General features: G+C 40.3%; 1 protein-coding gene across 2 annotated transcripts in view; it reads left to right on the top strand.

The window, feature by feature from the left end:
- The window catches only part of GALNT18 (polypeptide N-acetylgalactosaminyltransferase 18), a 37759-nt gene extending 15830 nt beyond the window's left edge, over positions 1 to 21929 (top strand). For both annotated transcript variants that reach the window (XM_057381998.1, XM_057381999.1), the window contains 5 exons: positions 4417 to 4602; positions 8436 to 8573; positions 10068 to 10163; positions 17463 to 17627; positions 21666 to 21929. In XM_057381998.1, the coding sequence (XP_057237981.1) occupies positions 4417 to 4602; positions 8436 to 8573; positions 10068 to 10163; positions 17463 to 17627; positions 21666 to 21812 (732 nt within the window). In that variant the 3' untranslated portion in view covers positions 21813 to 21929. The remainder of the gene's footprint in view (positions 1 to 4416; positions 4603 to 8435; positions 8574 to 10067; positions 10164 to 17462; positions 17628 to 21665) is intronic.
- The last annotated feature ends 1668 nt before the right edge of the window (positions 21930 to 23597 follow it).

Below are 23597 nucleotides of genomic sequence, written 5' to 3'. Positions count from 1 at the left end.
ATTCAGTTTACTTCTTACTGCAGCGGGGGGGAAGCAATCAAAAACATATGGATGATGGCAGGAAAATGTGATCCACAGCTCTGCAGRCATGTAAATGTGGTATTTGAGAAGGAGGAAAAAAGAGCAAAAGCTCTCATTTAAGAGTYTAATTTGGGACAAGGATAAGAAGTGCAGGATTTAGGATTGTTCTTTCATTCAGGTAACAGTGCTAGAATGTTGCAGTGTTGATACCTAAAACTTCCTTCTTCCCCATGATCCTAGACTCAATAACAGGTGTGATGGGAAAAGCTCTTCCAGATTACTTGCTTTATTTAAATTAGAAAAATCACTGTGGAGCAAAGTGAGATACAGAGGTATTTATACTGTCTTCCAGAGGGAAGGGAATTAGGATATTCATAAAGTGCAGAARTGCACATATTTTCCTTTTCCATTGTACACGCTTCACCTGTTTGCTATAATGTTGTATTGTGTGTGATTTGTGTACTTTCTGTATCTCTTCACAGGTAAATATCTTTCTGAAAATACAGTGCTGTTCTCTTTGAGAATCTCTCAGGTTTCTGATAAGAGAGGAATTCTTAGGCAGGTAATGGTCATGAAAAATGGAGTGATGTGTTATAAAACTAAATTGTCAACCCTGCTATGAAACGTTAATGGAAGGTAACATTGTGTTTTGTGCCTTTTAGTTGCCAGAATAAAAGCATAATGTTGTACAATAGCAAAAAAAAAAAAAAAAAAAACCAAAAAAAAAAAAAAACTTACTGCAAGAATATAGAATTCTCTGCTGGGATTGCAAGATATAACAAAAATTCTCATTTTTACTTCTGGGTTCCTGAAATTCTTTTTCTTCCACCTGTCAGAGATAAAGAGTTATTTCAGCAAGAGCGAAGCACAGGCCCCCTTTTAGCTACATTAGAGCACTTTCTTACGAAAAGGAAGAGAGAAACGCAAGACTGCTTCTTTTAATAACACCATTCTTCTCACTGCGAGGGCCAGAGAGCTGCCTTCAGTTTCCAAAACCTTATTTTGCAGCTCAGCGTTGCAGTGAGTTGAAAATTAATGTCACTTTGATTTTTCTGTTCCTTTTTCAACCAACAAAAAACTATTGTTTCCTTGCGAGTGCGAGAAGTTTTCTCTCGTTTGCATCACGTCTGCTCTGCAGTGCTTAGCCTTGCAGGGGCTGATTGCTGAGTTTGTTGATAGACAAGATGAGAGAGACACAAATTGAAACACYGCAGCAGACTGGATCACTGAATGGAATAAGGCCCATCAATGCTCTGATTTCCTTATGGCCTTTTCTGTGTCTTCAGGGAAGCTGCCTGAGCCACATAAAACACTTTCATCTGTAGCAGASTGTGGTGTGCAAGGTGGCAGAATGTGTGCTGCCCTATCTGGCTTTGTGCTGGCTTGGATCTGTGCTCCTGGCTTCATGGGAACAAATTCCAGAGCTGTAATGAGCAGCTTTTTTAGCACTTTATTAGCAGCTCTTGTCACAATTCTCAGTGTGTCCCATTGAATACCAGGGTGAGACTGAGGGGGGATCTCTTTGGGGTTTTCAGCACCCTCAGGAGGGRAACTGGAGGGGCAGGCACTGATCTCTCACTCTGCAGAGCAGGGCCAGGAGCCAGGAATGGGCTGGAGCTGTGTCACAGGAGCTTCAGGCTGGGTGTCAGGAGAAGTTTCTTCACCCAGAGGGAGGGTGGGCACTGGAATGTCTCTGATTACTTGTGTGGCTTTCAACTGGGAGGCCTCTGATGAATCATTTGACCAATAGAGCAATTRTTCTACAAGAACTGCATTATAATTGCAGTATTAGAGCGATAAATAATGTTTCCATTTTGAAATGGTGCTCTCCAATCTGTGACTGTATATTGCTCACTGTGCTTTATCTTCCACTGCTGTTTTCCTTTCTTTAAGGAAAATCTAGATTTTTCTAGAATTCTGCTGTGTGATAAGCATTATCATGCWGGATAATGGACAAGCAGCCCTCATGTGCCCTAACTGGCCTCGAGGGAAATTTTAGGCATAAGCTTGTAAGAGCAAACATTTAGAGGAACTAGAGAGTTTGTTTTTGACAGCAGAAATAGCAGCAGGTGTTAGGATTATTTGAGCTACCTGTTTTTATTAAGCATGATAAGTAGAACATGGTCCCGTGTCCTTATATGACTGACTTTGTTCCAGAGGGTATAAATGTACTGTGAGCCAAACCACTGTGAGGAATTAGACCCTGACTAAAGAGAGACTTTTCCCACTATCCTCACCCAGGAATTTTTTTTTGCCCCCTCATTATCTGCACACACACCTAATTATTTGTGTCATATGAGTGGAAGAAAATTTGTTGGAAACTCTATTTGAAGTATCCATTGTTGGTAAACCATAGCAAGCCATACAGAACAGGATTTTGGAGGATTATTCTCTTGACTCTGCAGAATTTGTTTTGCTACTCAGCCCTGTTGGTCTCTGATTTGGTATATTATTTTAACTTCTAAAATTTTATCCTTGTCTATGGCTTTGTAGCAGCGTTTTCAAAATATTAAACATACATTATTAAATAAATATTAATAGAGATCTGTTGCCTTGAGCTAGAAACTGACAGATGAGTTCAAAACACAAACACATTTGTTTCTTAGAAGAAACCCTCTGTTTTCTCCTGGAGCAAACATTTTCTTTTTCTCGAGCAAAGCTATTTATTTAACCCATAAGACAAAAAAGGCAGGCATTGTGTGAGCACAGCCTGGTGATACTTCACATTCAGTCTTTATTAGGAGATGTAGCTGGATAATTTGTAATTCAAAGTTTGACAAACTCTTATTTTTGTTCGATTGTTAAACTGGATTGCCCATGTAATATGATATTTAGAAAKWCAGGACACAAGTGTTGTTTCCAGATTATTTATTCTTGTGACAGATCAATTGCATATTTATTTTCAAATATTTATGATCATCTCAGTTTTGCCCTTATTTTGATAATTGTTCTGTTTATTTCCTCTTATGGYCTTCCAAGCTCTGGACATAGAGACGTGCTGAAGGTTTTGCAGCAGGTTCATGGTAGAGCTCCTTTTCCACAGAGCTKTGGAAGGCAGGGCTCTATCTTTTCTCCCACCATATGCTGAATGCAATTAGGCACCAGTTCAGAAAAAGCTTTGTAAACTTTTTGAATTCATGCCACATTTTCTGGTCTCGGGAGCTGCCAAATGCCTAGATGCTGTATTCAAGCCAGATGTCTAAATATATAAAATGAATGACTGAACAAAATGCCTCCTTAGTAGAGCATATGCCTATAGGGTGGGTGGACAGAGCTGCGGGGTCTGAGATCAGCTCCAGAACAGGATGTTCTGCCAGCCCACAGCCCTGGCCATCAGGAGGGAGACCAGAATGTGATCTCCTGGATGAGTCTACAAGGAAAAAGCACCCTGGCTTCCATTTTTTTGCTCTCTTGGTACGAGACACCGAGCCCCAGGAATCTCTGCTGTCACTTCTCAGTGAGTGCACCTGCCTCTGGGACACCCAGGTATTTGTTCAGCAGGATCAAACATTTTGGGTACAGCTGGGGTTTCACCTCAGCTGCATCCACTCAACCATGATGAATGGGCTGCCTTGATCTTGTTAGGAAGCTTACATAATRCAAGATACACAGAAAAAGAGCTGCTATGTAAAATAATTCATGTACTTCATTGACTCTGAAGTCTGCCAAAGAGGTTTTCTCTTTTGTTGAATGCAGAAAATCAGAAATTAATACAATAAGTGTGATTAATGTTGTACAATTAACTCTGTTGTGGTGGGCAAAACTGAAAATATATTTGAGCAGATACAGTAACCTACACTGAAAATTTATCATAAGAGTGGTTTCTGATAACATTTTTCCTACAGCATTTTCATGAGGCAGTCTCAGTCCTCGTCGCTCACTCTCAAAAGGAATGGACCTGGTCCTTTCTCAACAATGTTTAAAGCAGAGCATAAGATGCATTTATATTCCTCATCTTCCCAGAACCTGAAACTTCAGTTATCTTGAAGAGTTGCTTAGTTTTCCTGGTTTGAGATTCTGGGTAGGGCATGCATGGGCTGGTATGGACTGTGCAGAACCTCAGAGAAAAGCCTGCAAGCCACTCCAACTTGAACCAGGCATTACTGTGTTCAGTGCCCTAGAAATAATTTAATAAAGAGTCCTGAAAATAGCTGAATTGATCCAGGAAGATTGTAATGAGAAGCTACTGGCATCGTAGAAATTCTGCAGAGAAGAGCAGGGATAATTCACAGTAGGGCACCTCTCTCCTCTCACAACCTCAATAGTCCAACAAATCGTGAGTGGTTTTTCTGCTTTGTAACAACGAAATGAAACAATTCCAGTGTGTTTGCTGGAGGCCAGCAGTGGAGTTGGGGCATGTCACCACCAGAATGTCCTTTTTTCCTCCCCTCCTAGGTGTGGCAGTGTGGAGGAAGCGTTGAGGTGCTGCCTTGCTCCAGGATTGCCCATATCGAGAGAGCGCACAAGCCGTACACGGAGGATCTGACGGCGCACGTGCGGAGGAACGCCCTGCGGGTGGCCGAGGTCTGGATGGACGAGTTCAAGAGCCACGTCTAYATGGCCTGGAACATACCCCAGGAGGTGAGCCACAGACAGATACCAGTGCTTGCAAGCTTCAGGTCCTTTAGGGTTTGCATCCTCCCTGAATTCAGATTTTTCTGCTAGAATTTTATTTGTATACACGTGTGCGTATATTTATGGCTCACATATAGGCATAAGATGCATCYACAGTTGCATACAAACATATATATGTAGTTGTGTCTTATTCCAGAATAATTCCTTTGCCTTTAGATTCCTTAAAAATTATTTTCTTACCAAGTTCATCATCTTCACTGATACCTCTTCACAGACATTTTAAACTAGTAGGTGCAGAAGTGTGGGGGAAAAACACCATCAAATCTACATTGCAGATCTTATTTTGAATTTCAGTCTTTTATTCACCCTCCCAGAGAGCTATAATTCCACCAGATTTGTGAGGAGAGATCTGCCAAGGGGCGTTGACATCTGTTGATGCAAGTGCAGGGTGTCTGACTSGAGTATTTCCTGTCAGAGTGAGGGTGGCTGCTGGGGGTTGTGGCATATTGCACAATCAGCTGCAGCCCCACTGCACTGCTTGTCCTGATTTCTTTGCCGTGATGAGCACTGCTTGGTCCATTGTGTTGAAGAGAGAATATCAGAGAGCCAACCTCAGAGTTCAGTTTGATTTTAGCTGTTCTTCCTTTCTTGTTCTTCCTTGTAGCCAATGGTATTTCAGCTGTGAACAGCTAAAGGGCTCAGAGAAAGGTGACTGTACTTATTCTGAAAAATCTTGCTTATTCAGGATCCATGTAGAACGGGTTGTTTCCACCTAGAAGCTGGAAAGCATGGCTCTAGTTGGATCTGGAGTTTAACTTAGTATAGTTCTCATCATTATAGCAAAAGCAAATGGTCTAGACTTAAAGAGAAAATTAGGGTTTTTTTAAATGAAATCTCTGATTTCACAACAGTTCAGAGAAACTGGTTTTGCTGCAATTTCTGTTTCAAGAAATGAAATTATGTACTTCTCCTTTAGTCTAATAAGAAAAAAAAGGTTAGGAAAAAAACCCAGCTAAATATAAGAATGCTGATGTTGGTTCAGCTGCTCTCAATAGCTTCTTGCATCTCTTGTGATTAAAACTAGATAATTTTGGCAAAGTGGGAAAGTCATTGTCCTATTTTTAGGTTGCAACTTTAGCCACATAAGTTGCCATGACCGTGAGAAAAAATCCTCTATAACGTGGTACAGGAAAGGACTTTTCTGAAAGTCTCATGTTCCGTGAATCCAAGCTGTCCTTTAAGTGTCCCTGTTTTGAGAAGTTGCACAGCAGTCCTTACAAGGATAAAGGTATTTCTGCCCTGGATAGGGTTACCTACTTTATGGCAAAGCAATTCCAAATTTTATTTTTGATTAACCTGATAGATTTAAATTTCAGTTTTTATTTTGTATTTTTAGTTATATTCCTGAAGATTGGTTGGTCTTCATTGATTGATCCAAGTCTATAATTTTTTGACTTGTAAACACAGCATTAACACGAAACTTGGAAATTGCTAACCAGGATGTACAGTATTACACACTGATTTGCATAATATTCATCCAGATGTGATGGTGGTGGTGCTTAATCTTGTGCAAATTTGAGATCTGAATGCAATTTGAAATCAAATTCATAAAGAATGCAAAGTTCAKTTGCAACTGGGAAATTGCAGGAGTAATTCCCTGCCTGGAAGCTGATGGATGCTGGTAGTGGACTGTGTAGGTAACAGAAATTTATTCTGTTGTAATAATCAGGACTTTCCATGAAATATGTTATTCCAATATGTTATTCCAAAACTCCAGAGCTGATTTTTCCATGGAAGAATTCCCAAATTTTGGAGAAGCCAGGTGTTTCCAAAGCTTGTAGTCTTTGGGAGCTAAGAGCAGTACCAATAGAAAGGAGTCAGACTGGTTAGGCAGCTCTCGGCATCTCCAGGCTTCTCTCTGAAGAACCCAGGGCTTCAGAAAGGGAAACCTCTGCTGCCGTGGGGATTTCTGCACCATTGCCACGGAGATAAATAGATTCAGAAAAGCACTTGAAACCCACAGGAAAGATTCTTCAAGTCCCAGAACCAAGAACTGTGCTCTCCATGTGTTCTGCCCACGCTTCTGGTTTTGTTTGTTGTGGTTTTTTTTTCCCATCATATTCTTGGCTTTGGGGAACATGCTGATTTATTATGTCTTTAACACGCTGATAAAGGCAGTGTGCTCCATGTGAGCTATTTTTTTCCTCCAGCTGCATGAAAGGATGTGATTGCTGAGGCCCTTGATGCTCTTTCTTGTACAGTAAACTGAGGGAACTGGCGTTGGTGCCTGCGGGGTTGCATGAGAAAGGATTGGGAGGCACTGAACCAATTTAGCAGTCAGGAAGCTTTGTTAATGCTGGGAGTGGAATGTCTGCATGCTGGCACCCTCCTTTCCTTCACACCAGTGGCAGATASGCTGGCAAGTGCAGCCAGAGCAGGATTTGTCCATGAGATCCATTGACTGTCTTTCGGCACCCTAAAGCCTCCTTATTTAGTCACTTGCTGYAAAATTAGGAAAAAAATTGCCACTTAAGGAGTAGTTCCACATAAAGTTGTGTGCATGATGTAGGTCTTGAGGAGTCACCATTTTCTAGACTGAGTTTTGCCTGATCTGTGTAGGCCAAATCTCAGTTTGTACTTTTTAGTGTACTTTGCTAATGTGGAAGTCAATTTTACTTTAGCTAGAAAATGCTTCCATGATAAAATGTACTTGTTCCAGATTAGCATTAATTCAGTGCTTTGAGGTTCAGTGGTTGCTTCAGCAGTTCAGGAATCTAGATATTTTTACAGATACCTTTTTGATAACTAAGAAAATACTTTTTGGTAACTAAGAAAATTCAGTGCTTTCAATGTTATTTTTAAATCCTGTCTTGCAGCTGACAATATCTTTGGGGGGGTCTATGGCCCAGTAAAGGCTGTAGTTTAAGGAGATGGGTTTTAAGACTTCTTTATGGAAATGTATTTATCCTGTGTTTTGCTCTGAGGCAGATGTGGTAGAGCACAGTGTGGAGCATAATGTCTCATTTTACTTCCTGACAAAGAGCAGCCACAGATTTTCACTTAGACTCCCCTCTAAAAGTTTCTGCTGCGTGAATTTAATGTGATAAATTATTGACTTTTATATACAGGGCCTTTAGGAAAATCATGCTTTGTGATCTGCTCTTATGATAAGTAGAAGCTAGGTTAGCCAGAAATGTAAAGGAGAGTGAAAATTACAGGAGAGAATATTCTGCAACTGCTTTTGACAAAAACAACAACTTCTCTTTTTACATTGCAAAAGAAGTTTATTTCAGAGAAGAGTTTCTGCTCTTTGCAGTGCAGCAGCAATCCAGACTGCAAAAATGGCCAGAAATGTCATACACTGATGATCAGGCTTCACGGGGACACCGGCAGGTTTCTAGGGCAACTTGTTACTTCCTGCCAATTCCTTTTGGATTTGCAAAGTGCCAGGAAATTAAAGAACAGCAGTGATATTCACTGGAAACTGGATCTAAACCCCACTGGAGCCAATAGGAGGGGTGCCATTAACCAAAGCAGACTCTGACAGAGGCCCTGCCATGGTGACCCGTGTCACATTTAACTGAGGCACTTWTGGGGGCTGTGTGGGTAGCAGACTCACCTCAAACCCAAACCTGGTCACTGGCATAAGTCAAAACCATCTTGGACTCGTGGGGATTGTGCTGTGCAGGGCCAGGAGTGGACTCAATGGTCCCCATGGGCCCCTTCCACCACTGTTGGTTCTGTGATTCCGCAGTGAGGGACGTTCTGGATGTTCACTTTATGTAGAACTGTATCACTGATGCCTTCTCTGCTTTTTCTGTCCTTTGTTTTATGTGCAGGACTCTGGAATTGATATTGGTGATATTTCAGAGAGGAAGGCCTTAAGGAAAAAGCTCCAGTGCAAGACATTTAGGTGGTATCTCGTCAGTGTGTATCCAGAAATGAGAATGTATTCGGATACTGTCGCCTACGGGGTGGTAAGGACCTTGTTTACCTTTCCCATTGTAAAAGTGTGGGGCAGAAAGGTGTAATAGTGGAAGCAATTCACAAAGAAAATGCCTGGCTCAAAATAAAAGAATCAGATCATCTTGAAGTCACTGGTAAAATAATTTATTAAACTGGATAGTTGACAGAGACAGCTGTGACAGCTCTGCTGTCATTTGTCCTGAGATGTTCTGAACATTGCTTCCTCCCTGATTTTTTGTTGTTTKTTTGCTTCATGGGCTGCATTCCACACAGAAATAATCAAGGCATGAATTTGCAGACACCTTGGGGCTGACACGTTTGTGGCAGCAGGTGAATTCACAAATAGGCTCTGGATTTCAACTGCAGCCTTCTTAAGATTGTAGACAGATCTTAATTTACAATCATGGAGCCATTTAGGAAGGAAGGGACCTTAACTATAATCAAATCCAAGTGTTAAAGGTGATCCCTTCCCTTWTTAGACTTGTAGCCATTGAAGGGCAATCCCAACCCACCCTAGAACAGGTATCACAGTGGACATCTGCTACAAGAAGGAATCAAAGGCTAACATTCCAAGGTAGCCAAACCTCMCAGAGCCAAGCCATGTAAATCTAGAGAGGTTCAAGGATTACGTGGTATCCAACAGAAACTGCAGTTAATCCATGCACTTTGGGGTCATCATTACCTGTGTGACAGTAGTGCCCTGGTCTGTGCCCAAATCACACTTGAATTACACAGTGCCAATGAAGGCAGAAGCAATTCTTGCCCCTCAAAAAGTGACAAGCCCAGAAGCAGAGAGGGCAGGTGTGCRTGGCACGGAAGATGAGCAGAGGACGTTAACACAGGCCCATAATGAGGTGCCATACCTAGGACATGCTTTTCACATTCCCATCCAGTGTCATTCTCACAAAAATTGATTCCTGTGAGTTAGATTTTTCTTTTTTCRTGACATTCCCAAACAGGAAACATGATCAATAAGAGCAGATCATACAAGTGAAAGGTTTGTCTTCAGATATTTCTCCTCAGACAGAAAACTAACTGACAGAAAACTGTCTGAGGAGCCCTGAGGGTGCCACAGAGCAGCTGCTGTGTTTTGGGAGATAAGGGCATCTAAAAAACAGAAGATCTCCTGAGTGATTCTTAAAAGCTGTTTTAATACCTCATCTATCTTACTCAGCACGATACATTCAGGTTCTGTATGTATTGTGTGCCAGAGACTAAATAGCTTAAAACATATATCAAAAAATTATTGCTATCTCTGAAGGGTTTTTGGAATATTSCCTGCCTGAAACTTTGTGCAACAGTATTGAAATCAATAGTGCTAGATTATCTGCAAGGAAGAATTCAATCTAGTTGCTTTCCCTTCAAAATCTTCACTGCAACATATTTTAATTTTGCATATTTCTTTGTTTAACTACATACAATTTTTTTACTGAAAAGAAAGTAAGCACACCATCTTTTTCTCATGTAAAACTTTCTTGTTTTCATTTTCTTTCTCTTTATTTTAGCTGCAGAATTCCCTGAAAAGCGATTTGTGCCTTGATCAAGGGCCAGACACAGAGAACATCCCAATCATGTACATCTGCCATGGACTGACACCTCAGGTGAGTTTGTCTGTGMTCTCTGCTGGTGCTTCACGGGTTGTGGGGGATGAACCATCTCGTACCTGTCATTGKTTCCTGCAACAACCCCTCGCTAGGATGTTTGGCAGTTCCTTTGGGGAAAGACAGAACATTATTTCTGCTCTAAATCGAGAAGCCCTGGCATATTAATGCTTTCACAAGGAAGTTGATTTATTCATTTTGAAAGAATTTAAGGAATATGAGAGTCAGCACCAACCCAGATTTGCTGATAAAAGCTTTCATTTCCCATCCTTAACTGTGYGTGTCATATGAATGAAGCAATGCATTTTAAAACATTTTGCATACACACACTTTATTTGCATACACTCAGTTTATTTATGCATTATCTGAAGCAAATGTTTTTTTTTACTTTATATATTTACTGTGTCATTTCCACTAATCTGAAATGTACAACCACCTTCTTTGCATTTTACACCTTCTTTGCATTTTACTGTGTCAAATTCCAAGCCCTGTTCTTGTGAAAACCCCTCTTCTAAAGCCCTTTTTTTTTTTCTCTGCTGTTGTCCTGTTACTCTAGTATGTGCTAAAAACCCAAATTATTAAACCATTTCCATTTTCTTACATCACATCTGGATTTACTATCTTGGCAAGCAAGAGGGTAAAGACGTGTGTCTCCCCAACTAAAGTACATGGGTTTAAGGGAAAGTGTTTCAAGGCAAATTTTGACAGGAAAAATAATGTTGCATGGCCTAGAACATGCTTGTCAAAGACAGATGTGCACATTATTTAACCTTAAAAGTAACATACGCAAAAATTACATGAATGGACATGCTTGTGGGAGTGATTGGAGAAACTCAAAAATCCCTCCAGTCTGAATACTTTTTTTACCTGGTTACCTTTTATATTTGCTTTCTTGAAAAAACCCTATAATAACCCTAAACCCACTACCCTACGGAATGTGATTTTTACRCAGGAATTGTCAGTTACCTGATTTGGCTATACAGCCAATAAATCCTCGTCGTGTCTCAGAAATAAATACAGAGCAGCAGGGTGGACTTGTGGTCTTGTCCCCTGTGCCTGCACCTCACAGTGAAGTGGGAACATGAATTTGGTGAGCTGCAGGTACGATTCTGTACTCCCTGCCAAGCTGCACGTGCTCAAACTCCTTTCTGCACTGCTCCTTTGCTGAGAGCCTTTAATATTGATCAGTAGTGGCAGTGTGCTTCAGTAAGTTATGAATGATGAAGTCAGCAATACCTGCAAATGCCATCCATCAGACTCACTCACWGCACAGGCTGTGCCTTGTTTGTCACACAGTTCTGGGGGAACTGCTGCTTGCCTGCAGCGGGTTTGTGAGACAGCCCTCAGTGTTTGCAAAGCAATGATGGATTCCCCCTGAGCCAGGGCTCTTCTTCCTCATCCTCATCCTCATCCTCTGCGAGGGCACCGTAACTCTGGTGCCTCATCATCTGGGACAACAGAACACGGCAGGCGTGCTTGCAAATTCCAATTAGAAATTTTAATTATAKTTGAGAGACAAACAACAATAACAGAAGTCACTTCAATTAGCACAGTTCAGTATTCAGCAGATAAAGAACTACCTTTGAATGTCAGCTCAAGTTCYGTACAAATGAGATAGCAGCAAAGAAATGACAGAGGGGAAACAGGCAAGGGAAACTCTTCTTGACAAGATTCTGCTYCTTCATAATTAAAATGTTGTATCTTGAGGTACTTTAGAAATGTGTTTATTTAGTACTTCCATTCCACAGTGAGAGGAGATAGAGGTGAAAGCAGAAGAATGGTACTGGCAAGACAGTACATAAAACCTAAAGCTGGTGTGAGGCTCTGAGGSTTTTGCTGGGKTTTTTTAAGTGGTTCATGCAGAAAAGGAGAAAGTTGCTGTTCTAATTCCTGAACTTGTTGAAGAAAAGCAACAATTCMGTCATATGTTCAGACCTTAAATGATGTATTTTTAGCTGTGCCCCTGTTTTGCATGTCAAAGGTGTTTGCCTGTAGTTGCAGTAGACACTTATCCCAGGCCTGACTGCATTCCCTTCCTAATTCTGGGATCTGCCTGAGCCTGGATGTTTGTTGTTGTTTGAGACTGCTGTTGAACCAGCCTGTAATCTTGAAGGCAGGCTGATGACAGCATTCACTCTCATTAAAACTGCTCCTGAGCGATAGCCTGGAAGATTCTTTCATGAGAATGATATATATACCACAATGATATACAATACCACATTGTTAGAGACTTTATTATATAATAAATAAGTACCATYGATCAATGAAGTGGGATTCTAAATACAGATTTACAATTAATGTCTTATATAAGACATTCCTGCTCAGTAGTTTATTAAGGCTATTTATATTTCTGCTAATTTCTTTCAGTGCATGAATCCTGAYTTTGATCATAGGAAAGTTAATAGGAATTGTGACCTTGTTTGCAAGAGAAGCAAAATCTGGTGTTTTGGAATCCTTTTCAAAGCTGAGTTTTTCTGTGTACACCTGAGAAGCTGAATACTTTTTCAAAGCTGCAGCCTCAGAATATATGACAGGTGTGTCAGGGAGCTACAGAGATGTTTCAAAGGCTTCCAAAACCAACCAGTCCTGCTTGGCCTAGCACAGGCAGTGCAACACTTTCTTCTTGGGGATGTGTTGTGGATTAGGACATTTCACATTATATATTACCTTTTTTTTTTAATCTTTTTCCTGAAGTTTGATTCTGGCCAAATTCTCATTATTTACTTCAGTGCAAAGTTTCAGAGGGAGAACCTGTTAATCTGATTTTTGGGCTTGAAGCAATTTGATACCGAGTCATTTGCTATAAGGGAATTATTTCTGTACTTGCTGGGACAGCATTAGCTTTGCAGTTGGATTGGATGATCTTAAAAGTCTTTTCCAACCTAAATAAGAGAATTTTTCATTGCAAGTGAAGATCAGAGGATCTGATGGATGTGAGGGATTTGCACACTTTATTTTGCAACTGAACACAGGTCTTTATAATAATAGCACAGGGACTAACCTGTCTCCTCATTTTATGGAAGTACCAGACATAATGAATGTCATTCTCTGGTCAGAGGGTAAAAGACACTGGAACTCAAAGGAACAAGCACAAGAGGTTCTTTTTCAGGTCTCAGACCTAGGATAGGTCTTCTATATATTACACTTCACTGGTTTAAAATAATGGCAGAGGAAAAAAGCTGTAGAGCTACATTATTCTGGTTTAGAGGGAATATATTTTACATCCCTCAATTTGGAAATAACGGAATGGATATTTCTGCTTATTTATTTTTGTATTTGAAACCATGTAGTGTGAAAACATTGCATGTGCCTGTGAGAATTGAGAGAACTGATCACTTGGAATTGAAACTCCAGCCATGGTGAAATGAGAGAGTTGAAAAATAATCCTTTTTTTCCCAAGAGTAACATTGATTTTCTCATTTGGAAGAATAAAGGATTTTTGTAGTCTTGGAGAAATGGTTTCGTTTTGAAGAAATTTTATCTTTGTTTCAATAGAATGGCCTAGAAAGGAAAAAAAAAAAAAAAAGAACCTTAAAATGTCTTATATGCTTCTGAAATCTATATTCTTCCCTAGTGCATAGGATCACTGCTGAAGGTGAGCATGAATAATGAAAAAGGAAAATACTGCTATAAGTGAAACCAGTGATCTGGCTAAAGTTCTAATCTTGACATTCAGGTTCCAGGAMCTGAACTGAAATTAAAAAGCAAGAATTCAAAAAGTAGTTAAATTCTTTTGAGTGCTGTGAGGAAGAATATTAAGAACTTGAATTACCTCAAAATTTAGAGCCAAGAAGGCTTTAAGAGAAAGAAATAGCTGAGCATTTTTCTGATTGAGAAATGACTGCTCCTTTAGGCAGGCAGGTGCAGCAGGAGAGTCAAAGATACCTTGGCCAGTGCCAGAGARGACAGGTGTTTGAAAAAGCAAATAAAACTCTGAACCACAAAATAGAACAGGAATAAAAGCAGTTGTCTGTAATATGCTGTATCTGTTCACTCATCCATTCTTCTAAATAAAAGGGAAGTGCTCAACCCAGAGAATGGGTAAGAGCTCTTTCATGATAGCAGAACTATTTAATATTTTGCAGTAGAAGCACTGGTGCGATTTCCCGTGTATTAGAAGATGTGCTGGAAAGATAGAGAAGTGTGAGTTAACTTTTAATGGCAGGAAAGATTGCAAATSCTGCAGAAGTAATGTCAGAAGGGTACTCAGAAAATGCTATCAAAGACATTCTGTTCCTCAGCTTTTGCCTAGTAAAGCAGGATTTCCACAGAGATAATAGAAATTTCAACTGGCAAAAAGTCTGATGTGATTTACCTAGGCTTGATAAACTCAGCTTTCATCCTTTACTGCTGAAAAGAATCATGCATCGTGTCAGCAAAAAATAGTAGCAAGGGAGCTCATGGAGTGCTCAGAGCACCCCAAGGCCACAAAGGATGCCCTGTGGAGAGACAGTGGGATTAATCAATGAATCAATGAATCAATGAATCAATTAACACCTCTGCCCTCCTCTGTTGGACCCCAGGGCTCACAGAACCCCAGGGCTTCCTTAGTCTGCGACTTCTCTGGGAAGGTTTTTCTTCATTGCTTTTAAGAAAAGCTGGTTAGTTGATGATGCTGTACATCACAGAAGGCTCCTCACAGATTTTGTTTTAATAATTTATGAAGTATTCTCACTTTGTGTTTTGTATGTCATGTTCTCATTACCTTGCACGTCTTCTGTATGGCTTTAGGTGTTGCATTTATCTCTCAGCTTTTGGGTTTTTCTCTTCATCTTGAATTCTGTCRCCTTTGTGTATGACTAAATCCATCTTTATCATCTTTTCTGGTTATCTTGTCCACAGTTGATACATCTGTTATTGATATGGGAGGAGAGGGACATACATCTGCTGTCTCTATAGTCTGACCAGAAACAATTTATTCAGCATTTTGTTAAATAGGTGAGGCTGATGCAGGAAGAAGGCAAGAGGAGTATCAAAGTAATCGATTTTCAGGCTATGCAATGCCTTCTTTAGATTTTTTAAAATTTATTTTATAATATTCAAATAATTATTACTGAGCCTCTCATGGTCACTGTAAGAGCTCTCTTCCCTACATTTACATTTTTAAGGCCATTTGCCCAGAATAGCTGTAATGAAAAAAAAAMCCCTGTATTGAAAATGTAATTGAAACAAACTGTTAAGAGCAACTGCAGTGCCTAAGAATTTAAAATTATCAGAGCATTTCAAGCTCTCATGTACTGTTTTAATTTAGAAGAGATGAGAGTTGTTATCCTGAATATTATGCAACAGTTCAGAACTCTTCTCATCTAGGAGATAAAAATGCACATACATTTCCAGGCTTATTTTTTCCTTTGTGTTATGCTATAGTTTTTTTGTACGGCTTGTTTTGGTCACAATGATTTCAGCAGGTTACAACAGCAAAACATTTGAAAATGTGGAGGTGAAATTTCACTGGGCTTTTAGACGATAAAGCTGGAAGTAGGTTTTGGATTTTGATGCAGAGCTGGGGCTGGTGCAGAAGGGCTTTGGAGCCCATAGCCCCAGGACAGTGGAGCTGTTGTGGTTTTTGGTCAGTGCCCAAAGCTGCCCTTTCAGAGCCACTCGGCCCACGAGCACTGAGATGATGTAGGAAAAGAAGGGCAATGTGCTCTGCCTGCTCCTTTTATCACCCTGCTCTCCCCACCTGTAGGCACTGACTGAACCATTCAGCTTTTCACTGTGCAACCTCTTTAAACTTGCACTCACCTCACTTCAGCCAGCTCCGGCTTGTTATCATTTTTATGGGGTGAAAACAATGAAACTTCATTAAGGGGGGGCAAAACCTTGGATTCATCGATAYCATTACTGGTAACTTAATTAACTTTTATGCAGCCCAGTTTACATCTGCCCTGGCAGTGTTACAGGAGGGTAAACAGCGGACACAGTCTTGCCCAAAATACCACCATTTGTTTTGATTGTATTTAATCCCTGCACTGACTGCTTTCAGCATGCCTTCTTTTTTCTTTTTTTTTCCTTTTTTTTTTTTTTTTTAACATGAAGCTCCTAAATCTCTCCTCAGACATGGCTGCTTCTGCTTTTCTGCTTTCTCTCCTATTTTATCAGTTTTCACAAATAAGAACGCTCACATACAAAACAAGTTACAACATCAACAATAAACAAATACCAGGAAATTCTGAGAATAGAAAAGATTCCAACATACACACAGCATAACTTCCAGCTTCTTTTTTTGCTACAGGCAAATAGAATAGCTCCAGTAAATGACAGGGACATGAGTGGACAGGAGCACTATTGTCTGTTGTGACTGTTACCAGAGTTATCAGAGACTCAACACCTACAATGTGATTTTTCCATTTCATCTTTCTCAGGGTCCTCCTGTTTGTGGTCAGCAGGCAGGCAGTCCTGGCATAGTCCTGTGTTACCTTCCTGGGCTTTTATGTAAAATGTTAACCTTCAAGATGATGTATCGCCTCCGTCTGGCATGCTCACCTTCCTTCCCCTTCTTTTTCTTTCTTCTAGAGAAGCCTCACACGTATCTTTGTAGTCAAACAGAGTAACAAAAATTTGTATAATATAATAAACTCATGTCTTTGGTCCGTGTAATCCCTGAGGCCTTTGAGGGCACTGCTTGGCTAGAAATACAGAGCAGCCAGTGTCTCTCCCTTTTTCCAGTCTCTTGTCTGTGTGTATTGACACATAGAAAGTAAAATGAGAACAAATGCCCTGAAACATGGCCATTGTGATCTCTCTGCTGCCTGTGTCTGTCACCAGTTGCTAATAACTTTTTATTGTATATAGTAGCTGCTTCAAGTGTGCGTTTTAGCATTTTTTTTGTAGAAAACATCTTTCTGTCCTATAAAAGATCGAGATGCTCTGAACTCCTGTGCTGCTGTTCTTTATTTTTCCATCTCCAGTGAAGTATTATCCTCAGATGAAATAGTTTAATCAGAGCTGATGGCCATATTCAAGCCAGTCCCAGGGTGTTTATCTTGCTCTTTGTAGACCCTCAGTATGGCCATAGAAAACAGAAATAAAAAGACACACGAGGAGAAAATCATCAGCTGTATTTGCATATTTTCTCTTAAATACTTAACCAGCATTGACTTGTTGATAACAATGAGCAATTAATTCAGACCAACTTTTGAAATTTTGTGTTGCTTCCTGCATGAAAGAAAGTAATTTAAAAGCCACTATGGGGTCAGCCTCCTGCTAGTCAGCATATTTATCTTTGCCATTAGATTTTGGGTAAAAGTGCTGCTTCTGTGTAGAGGCCACAAATCTTGTTTGTGCTTGCTGTTGCAGAATGTTTATTACACGAGCAGTCAGCAGCTCCACGTGGGTGTTCTGAGCCCCACTATCGACGATGATGACAACAGATGCCTGGTGGATGTGAACAGCAGGCCCAGGCTCATTGAATGCAATTATGCCAAAGCCAAGAGAATGAAGCTTTACTGGCAATTTACTCAGGTAATTCTTACCCAGCAGGCATTTCAGAAAGTTTTAAAGCTCTGTTTCTGTGTCAGAAGTGTGAGTAATCTGTTTACTAACAGAACAGAACCAGATTTGTCCTTGCTTTCTTTGCACAGAGCCAAGATGTTGTTTAGATTTGATCCCAGTTATGTCAGCTACCTCAGTAGGGTACTAAACTTGTATTATATTTTCTGAGTTCATTATGAATAACTTGTATCTAAGGCACAGTACTGTTATGGGGGGGAAAAGGGTTATTTCAGTGGAGTCAAATGCAAAGTAACCTATTTGGGAACCAGGACCAGAAATATTTTGGTTTGGTCTTTTTAGAAGTAACAACTCAGAAAAGGGGATAGTGGGTCATTGTTGATAACAGCCCCACAATGAGTAGTTCTGCAGTTTCTGTCTTAAAAAGACTAATGCTTTTATGCATGAGTGTGAAAGGTACAGAAAGAGGCTCCTGGAAAGGCTGAAAAGCATTTTCACAGGGATGAGAATGCTGACAGGACACTACGTGCAAGCCTGGTGTCCAACTTCATGACAGATTTAGAAAAATACAGAACTACAAATAAGCCACAAAAGTTCCGGGGCTAGAAAAGATGCTTTGCCACACAGTACTAATGGAGATCCCTCTGGTTCAGCWAAGAAGAAATGGCAGGGTGACCCAAAGCTTCTCAGTGTTTCCACAGAGGGATGTAGGTTATCCGGAAGACAAAACAGGTTCCAGTGGTAATGCTAAAGACAGTCAAATTCCGTTTTTTAAAGAAAGAGGAGTTTTTCCTAAGGTAAGTTTAACACAATGGAACTTTGCCATATCAGGTACCAGCATGCTGGTAATCAATGAAATGAAATTGTATTATTTTGAAAACAAGTGCATGATTTAGCTTCTGGGGGAAATGTCCTAGCTAGTGTGAGTTTGCCTGGTCTCACAGCTGCTCCTCTGCAGTTTAGAGTCAACAACTTAATTGAAGTACCTCAGCTTCCAGTGTGGTTGCCTTAGAAAGGTAAGAGGACTCTGCCTCTATAGGGGATGGACTCTCACCACATCCTTCAGGGGAGGGAGAGGATGTGCAGAGCTGCTCTCAGCGCTGCCCTGTTCCCATATCCTCTGATAACRTTGCTTTTGCATGCTGTGGAGAATTGTGATTCTAGTCACCATTGAAGGTTTCCACAGAGTTTCTTCCATCCATAAATGTTTGGAGGGGGTGGTTTATGCCATCCCAAGAAACTGTAAATAAAATTTGCTGCTGACAGCTGTAGTTACAATATGCATGCATTTCCTAAACATCAAGAGTCAAAATTGCTTTGGAAGGAAAAGGAAAGACAGACAAGCAAATTAATTACTGAGTTGTTGCAGTATTCCACAGATAAATATGATGATTTAGATCTCATTTAAATAGGTATTAGGTAATAGATAACAGATACTGTGTTTAGCTGTATAAAAAAAAGAACAGACCTTAAAATTACTGAATTTACATCTTGTTGCTCCTGTAGACTTTGGCCTTTCAGTTACTCTTACCCACCTTTAGCTAATGAAAATAAAGGATGCRCAGTGCTGCATTACCCACAGCCACATTCCAGAGAAGTACAGGAATGCAGGCTGTGAGGCAGAATTAAACTGGTGGGCTGGGAATCAAGCAGGGAATCTCTGTACCAATTTCAGATGGCCCCTTGGTGAGCACACTGAGTGCAGAAGCAGAGCCCAACACCATTAAACAGCAGCCTCATCCTAATGTCCACTCGTGTTTTCATCCCATCCGTTAGCCAAGGACATCAGTGTACAAGAGGGATTCATCTCACCAGAGCTGCGTGGGTCTAAGGGAACAGTGACCCCCATCAGCTTCACCAGATTCTTCCATTGTGAGAGCTGCAGGCTGGAAAAACAGCATCATTCATTTATCAAGAGTTTGGATTTATGTGGTATTTCTAACCACAAAGGAGGCAAATATTCTCAATATGTCTTTGTAGTTTAAGACATGCTCTACTGCTATAGCACCATATAATTAGCAGTGCTGTTTACCTGGCAGCTCAGAACAGAAAGGGATTGTGATTCAGTTAAAGGAGAAATATAAAGAAAAACAGAACCTAATTACTCAATTAAATGAGCCTATAGACTAAGTTAAGCTCTGTATTTTTAGTGAGGCTATCTGCTTTTTAAGTAACCAGTGTTGCCAAGTGTGAAGTTTTGAACCTCAGACACAAAAGAGCATTTCCACAAGCCCCAAACCAGTGTTGGTACACTTAGTACATCAGCAGCATTTCTCTGTTTAGAAATCCTTTCCCTCTTTTGATCAAATATTACCCCAGCTTGCCTGTACTTAATATCTGAACTAACTGGAAAACTGCACAGGATGTTATAGCTGGAGGACAAGGAACCTGAGCCATTGTTCTGCTTGGACATGAGAAAGCAATAGTTAATGTCTCAACTTTCATTGAGCTCTAGTAAATTTGCCCCTAAGCCATATGTAACTTAATATTCTTGTCATATTTTAATATGACACTATTAATTTTAAAAAAGGTGTATTAAAATATTTCTTTTTATTCACCATAAACTGTGTCTCAATATAAGCCTATAAACATTTTAGTACCATTTATGCAGAATGGAATGGAGAGGTACAAAAATCTGAATGCATTCAGGCTCTTCTCCATTTTGAATACTTGACTTCAACTTAAATATGAAAATGTATATGCAAAAAACATGCACAAAAATATGAAATACATGTATAACTATACGGTATTGTATTTTAACAATTGATGTTAGATTTGCTTGGAAATTATAGCTAACTGATGGTAAATTTGCTTGGTAGTTATTGCTATAGCTAGTAGTAACCAAAAGTTCATTGTATCAGTTTTGGCTTCTATTTGGAGTAATTTTCTAGTAGCAAGTTTTAATCCTTGCAAATTGGATGTAGAACTTGCCAGATAGAAAGTTTGTGTGAAATATAGCAGTAAAATGAGCTTTTAGTGGGTGCATTTCAAATCTTTTCTAGCATTTCATATTATGCAGTATTTACTCTCCTGAGGACTACATTTAAGCTCCAAAGACACTTGTGCTGAATTAATTTAGAAGAAAGTTAACACATACCCATGTTTTTCCTTCAAAACAGATACCTCATTTGCATATTTTAGCATCTCATTTTAAATGCCACATTTATTTACAAAGAAATTATTTGTTCTGGTTGCACATGAATCTTCTTAATTTCAGCCGTCCGGAGAGGCTACATCCAAAAATGGCAGGTGACAGCTGCTGGCAAGGCACCGCGTGGCATTGTCATGTCACGTGCAGAACCATGGCCAAATGCAGAATGTTTCCAGAAGCCAAATGATAACCAGCACTCACCACGGCAAAGTCCTGACTTTCAGGAGATCTGAGCTCTGCTCCTGCTCCTTCCTTCGCGTTGCTGCACCCATCGCTGCTTGGCTTCTGCATTTCTCAGCTGGGAGAGGGATGGAAGGAGTTTTGCTGTTATTATTTCTGACTTCCCAGATAAAGCCAGAACTTTGTCCTGATCAAGTCAGTAAAAGTTGCATCTTTAATCCCAATGGAGACAAAACCAAGATTTGGCTACCAAACCATTGTCTACAGTCTGAGATGAGAAAATGAGAAAAACGCTCCCTTGGAATTCAAATAAATCTGGATGAAATAATAATACAGATGACAAGAAAAGTGGGTTTGTTATTCAGTCTAATGATCAAGCCATGAAGTCTGGTGTCCTGAACATCCAGTGATGATACTTTGGCTCATGGTTAAAATGCATGGCTGGAAACACAGCTCAATTCCAGAAATCCCATTTGCTGAAATGGAAATCAGGCAATTGAGGCTACTGCAAACTGCATCAGAGATTAAACCAGCCTGTGACAAAAGAACTTTCGTTCCAAATATGACCTAGTGCTTATCTTGTCTCTAACTGGAAAGTTTTTCACAGTAGACACACGCTGGAATGTTCTATAATTTATGTTAGCACACAGTAGCAATGCAACAAGTTCACAATGTTTAACACAAATATTTCTTTCTCTTTTTTTCCCCCCTCTTTAAAGGGAGGTCCTATCCAGAACCGAAAATCCAAGCGCTGCCTGGAATTGCAGGAAAACAATGAAAACGAATTTGGATTTCAGCTGGTGCTACAGAGGTGCACTGGACAGCGCTGGTCCATCACAAATGTCCTGAGCAGCTTGTCATCATAGCAGACTCAATTTTGTTCCCATTTCTTCTGCTACTGTGTAGCAAGTCCTGCATTGTTGCCTGCTGTACTGTATTCGTCTCGCTCCCCATCCCCCCAGTTCCTTCTCTCCTCTTTTTTGTCTCTGRTTTTATTTTGTGAGTGTGTGGAAATAGGGTTTGTGGGCTGGAAATAAGATGTTTTTATTTCACAATGATGTTTTCACTACATTTATAGAGATGCTGAATGACAGGTGATGGGTAGGCTACCCTAAAATATTTTACAACTGTAAATAGGAAGCAAATGGAAAATATTTATAACTCAAACTTTTATTGAATAAAAAAGTCCAAACACTATTACTGTCTGGCTGTCTCCATGGAAATCCATTTGGAAGTTAAGTGCTGGTTTCATTGCTTTTATTAACCCAAGCCTGATCTCAGCATGTTGCTGCAGAGCATCAGAATTCTCCAGGCTTGTGATAAAACATTCTACCTGCACACCAGCAACTACAGTGAGGGAGGATTTTCTCCATTCTCCCTCTCCAGAGATCTGTCTGGGCCACTGTAGGAGGAAGGTGCAGTGTGTGGAGATGTCTGATATGCACCCAAATATTTTCCCTCTTCAGTACCACTAAATAAAACCCCAGAGAGAACCCCAGGGCTCAAGTGAGGCAGGGAAGAGATTTGTTAAAAAAAAAAATGGGCAAAAAGCTACAAAAGAAAAGCAGCTGCTACTGGAAGAAAAATAAAATATAAACCTCTACACTTCTCAGCAGGCTGGCCTCCATTTCAGTGACTGAACTTTCCTTCCATTTCTTCATTGTTCTTACAACTCCTTTTTTAAATGCACTTGTTCCCTGCCTACCGCAGACTTGCATAAAAATGGCTCCATCCAAGAGAAAAAGGTATGAATTCACTCTACCTTTCCCCCTGCCTTGAAGGAGATGTGAATGGAATTCCATATCATTTCATCTTACTAAGGCTGGTGAGGAGAGAAAATTTGATGAGGTAAACCAGAACAATGGGATATTTGTATGTAAATTCCTTTTCTTTTATTGCTCTATTGGTTCTTTTTATTCTGTTGTTTGCTACCTTAAGCAACAGTCCTAACCTGTTTTGGAACCTAACCTGGTTATGTGCCAGACTGTCTTTTACAGACTGGCTTCACATTCAGGATCAGCTCACAGTATTGTTTCCTGGAATTGTTTAGTAAGACCTGTGCTACATTAATTTTAGGTGTTCAAATTGCTGCTAGATATGTTTACCATGTGCACAGATGTATAGTTAGCATCCATCTGCTTCCAGAGAGGAAAGCCCTGAGCCAGCCCCAGAAGGAGTCGCAGCCAGTGGAGATGGCTGAACACCAGTGATGCCCAAGCCCCATCCAGCCTGGCCTTGAACACGTCCAGGAATGGAGCATTCACAACCTCTCTGAGCAGCCTGTCTCAGCACCCTCAGTGTAAGAAATTGCTCCCATACCTGTACCCGAAATTCCCCTCTTTCAGTTTGCACCCGTTGCTCCTTGTCCTGCACCCACTTTCTGTGCTATCCAGCTCCAAGGCTGCTGCCTCCCTTGAGCCCCATGGAATCGGGGACACTTTTCTTCAAGGACCTTACAGGGACTCCTCAGTGCTAACCCTGGGTTTAAATCTGATTGCACTGCAACTTTAACTACAGCAGAATTAGCAAAATAAACATTTAGGGAGGGAAACCCTGTAAGTCTGGACTTGAAATATTACTTTAGACTGCAGCAATTTGGCTATAGGTAAAATGCATGCTTTATAATATGCTTTTCCCTTCGTTTTGTTTCA

Source organism: Malurus melanocephalus, unplaced genomic scaffold (assembly GCF_030028575.1).
Source record: "Malurus melanocephalus ecotype Western Australia unplaced genomic scaffold, MMel_1.1 scaffold_545, whole genome shotgun sequence".
In the NCBI taxonomy this organism is placed as follows: domain Eukaryota; kingdom Metazoa; phylum Chordata; class Aves; order Passeriformes; family Maluridae; genus Malurus; species Malurus melanocephalus.
Note: the sequence above shows the minus strand (reverse complement) of the source record. Positions and strands in the feature narration are given on the sequence as shown.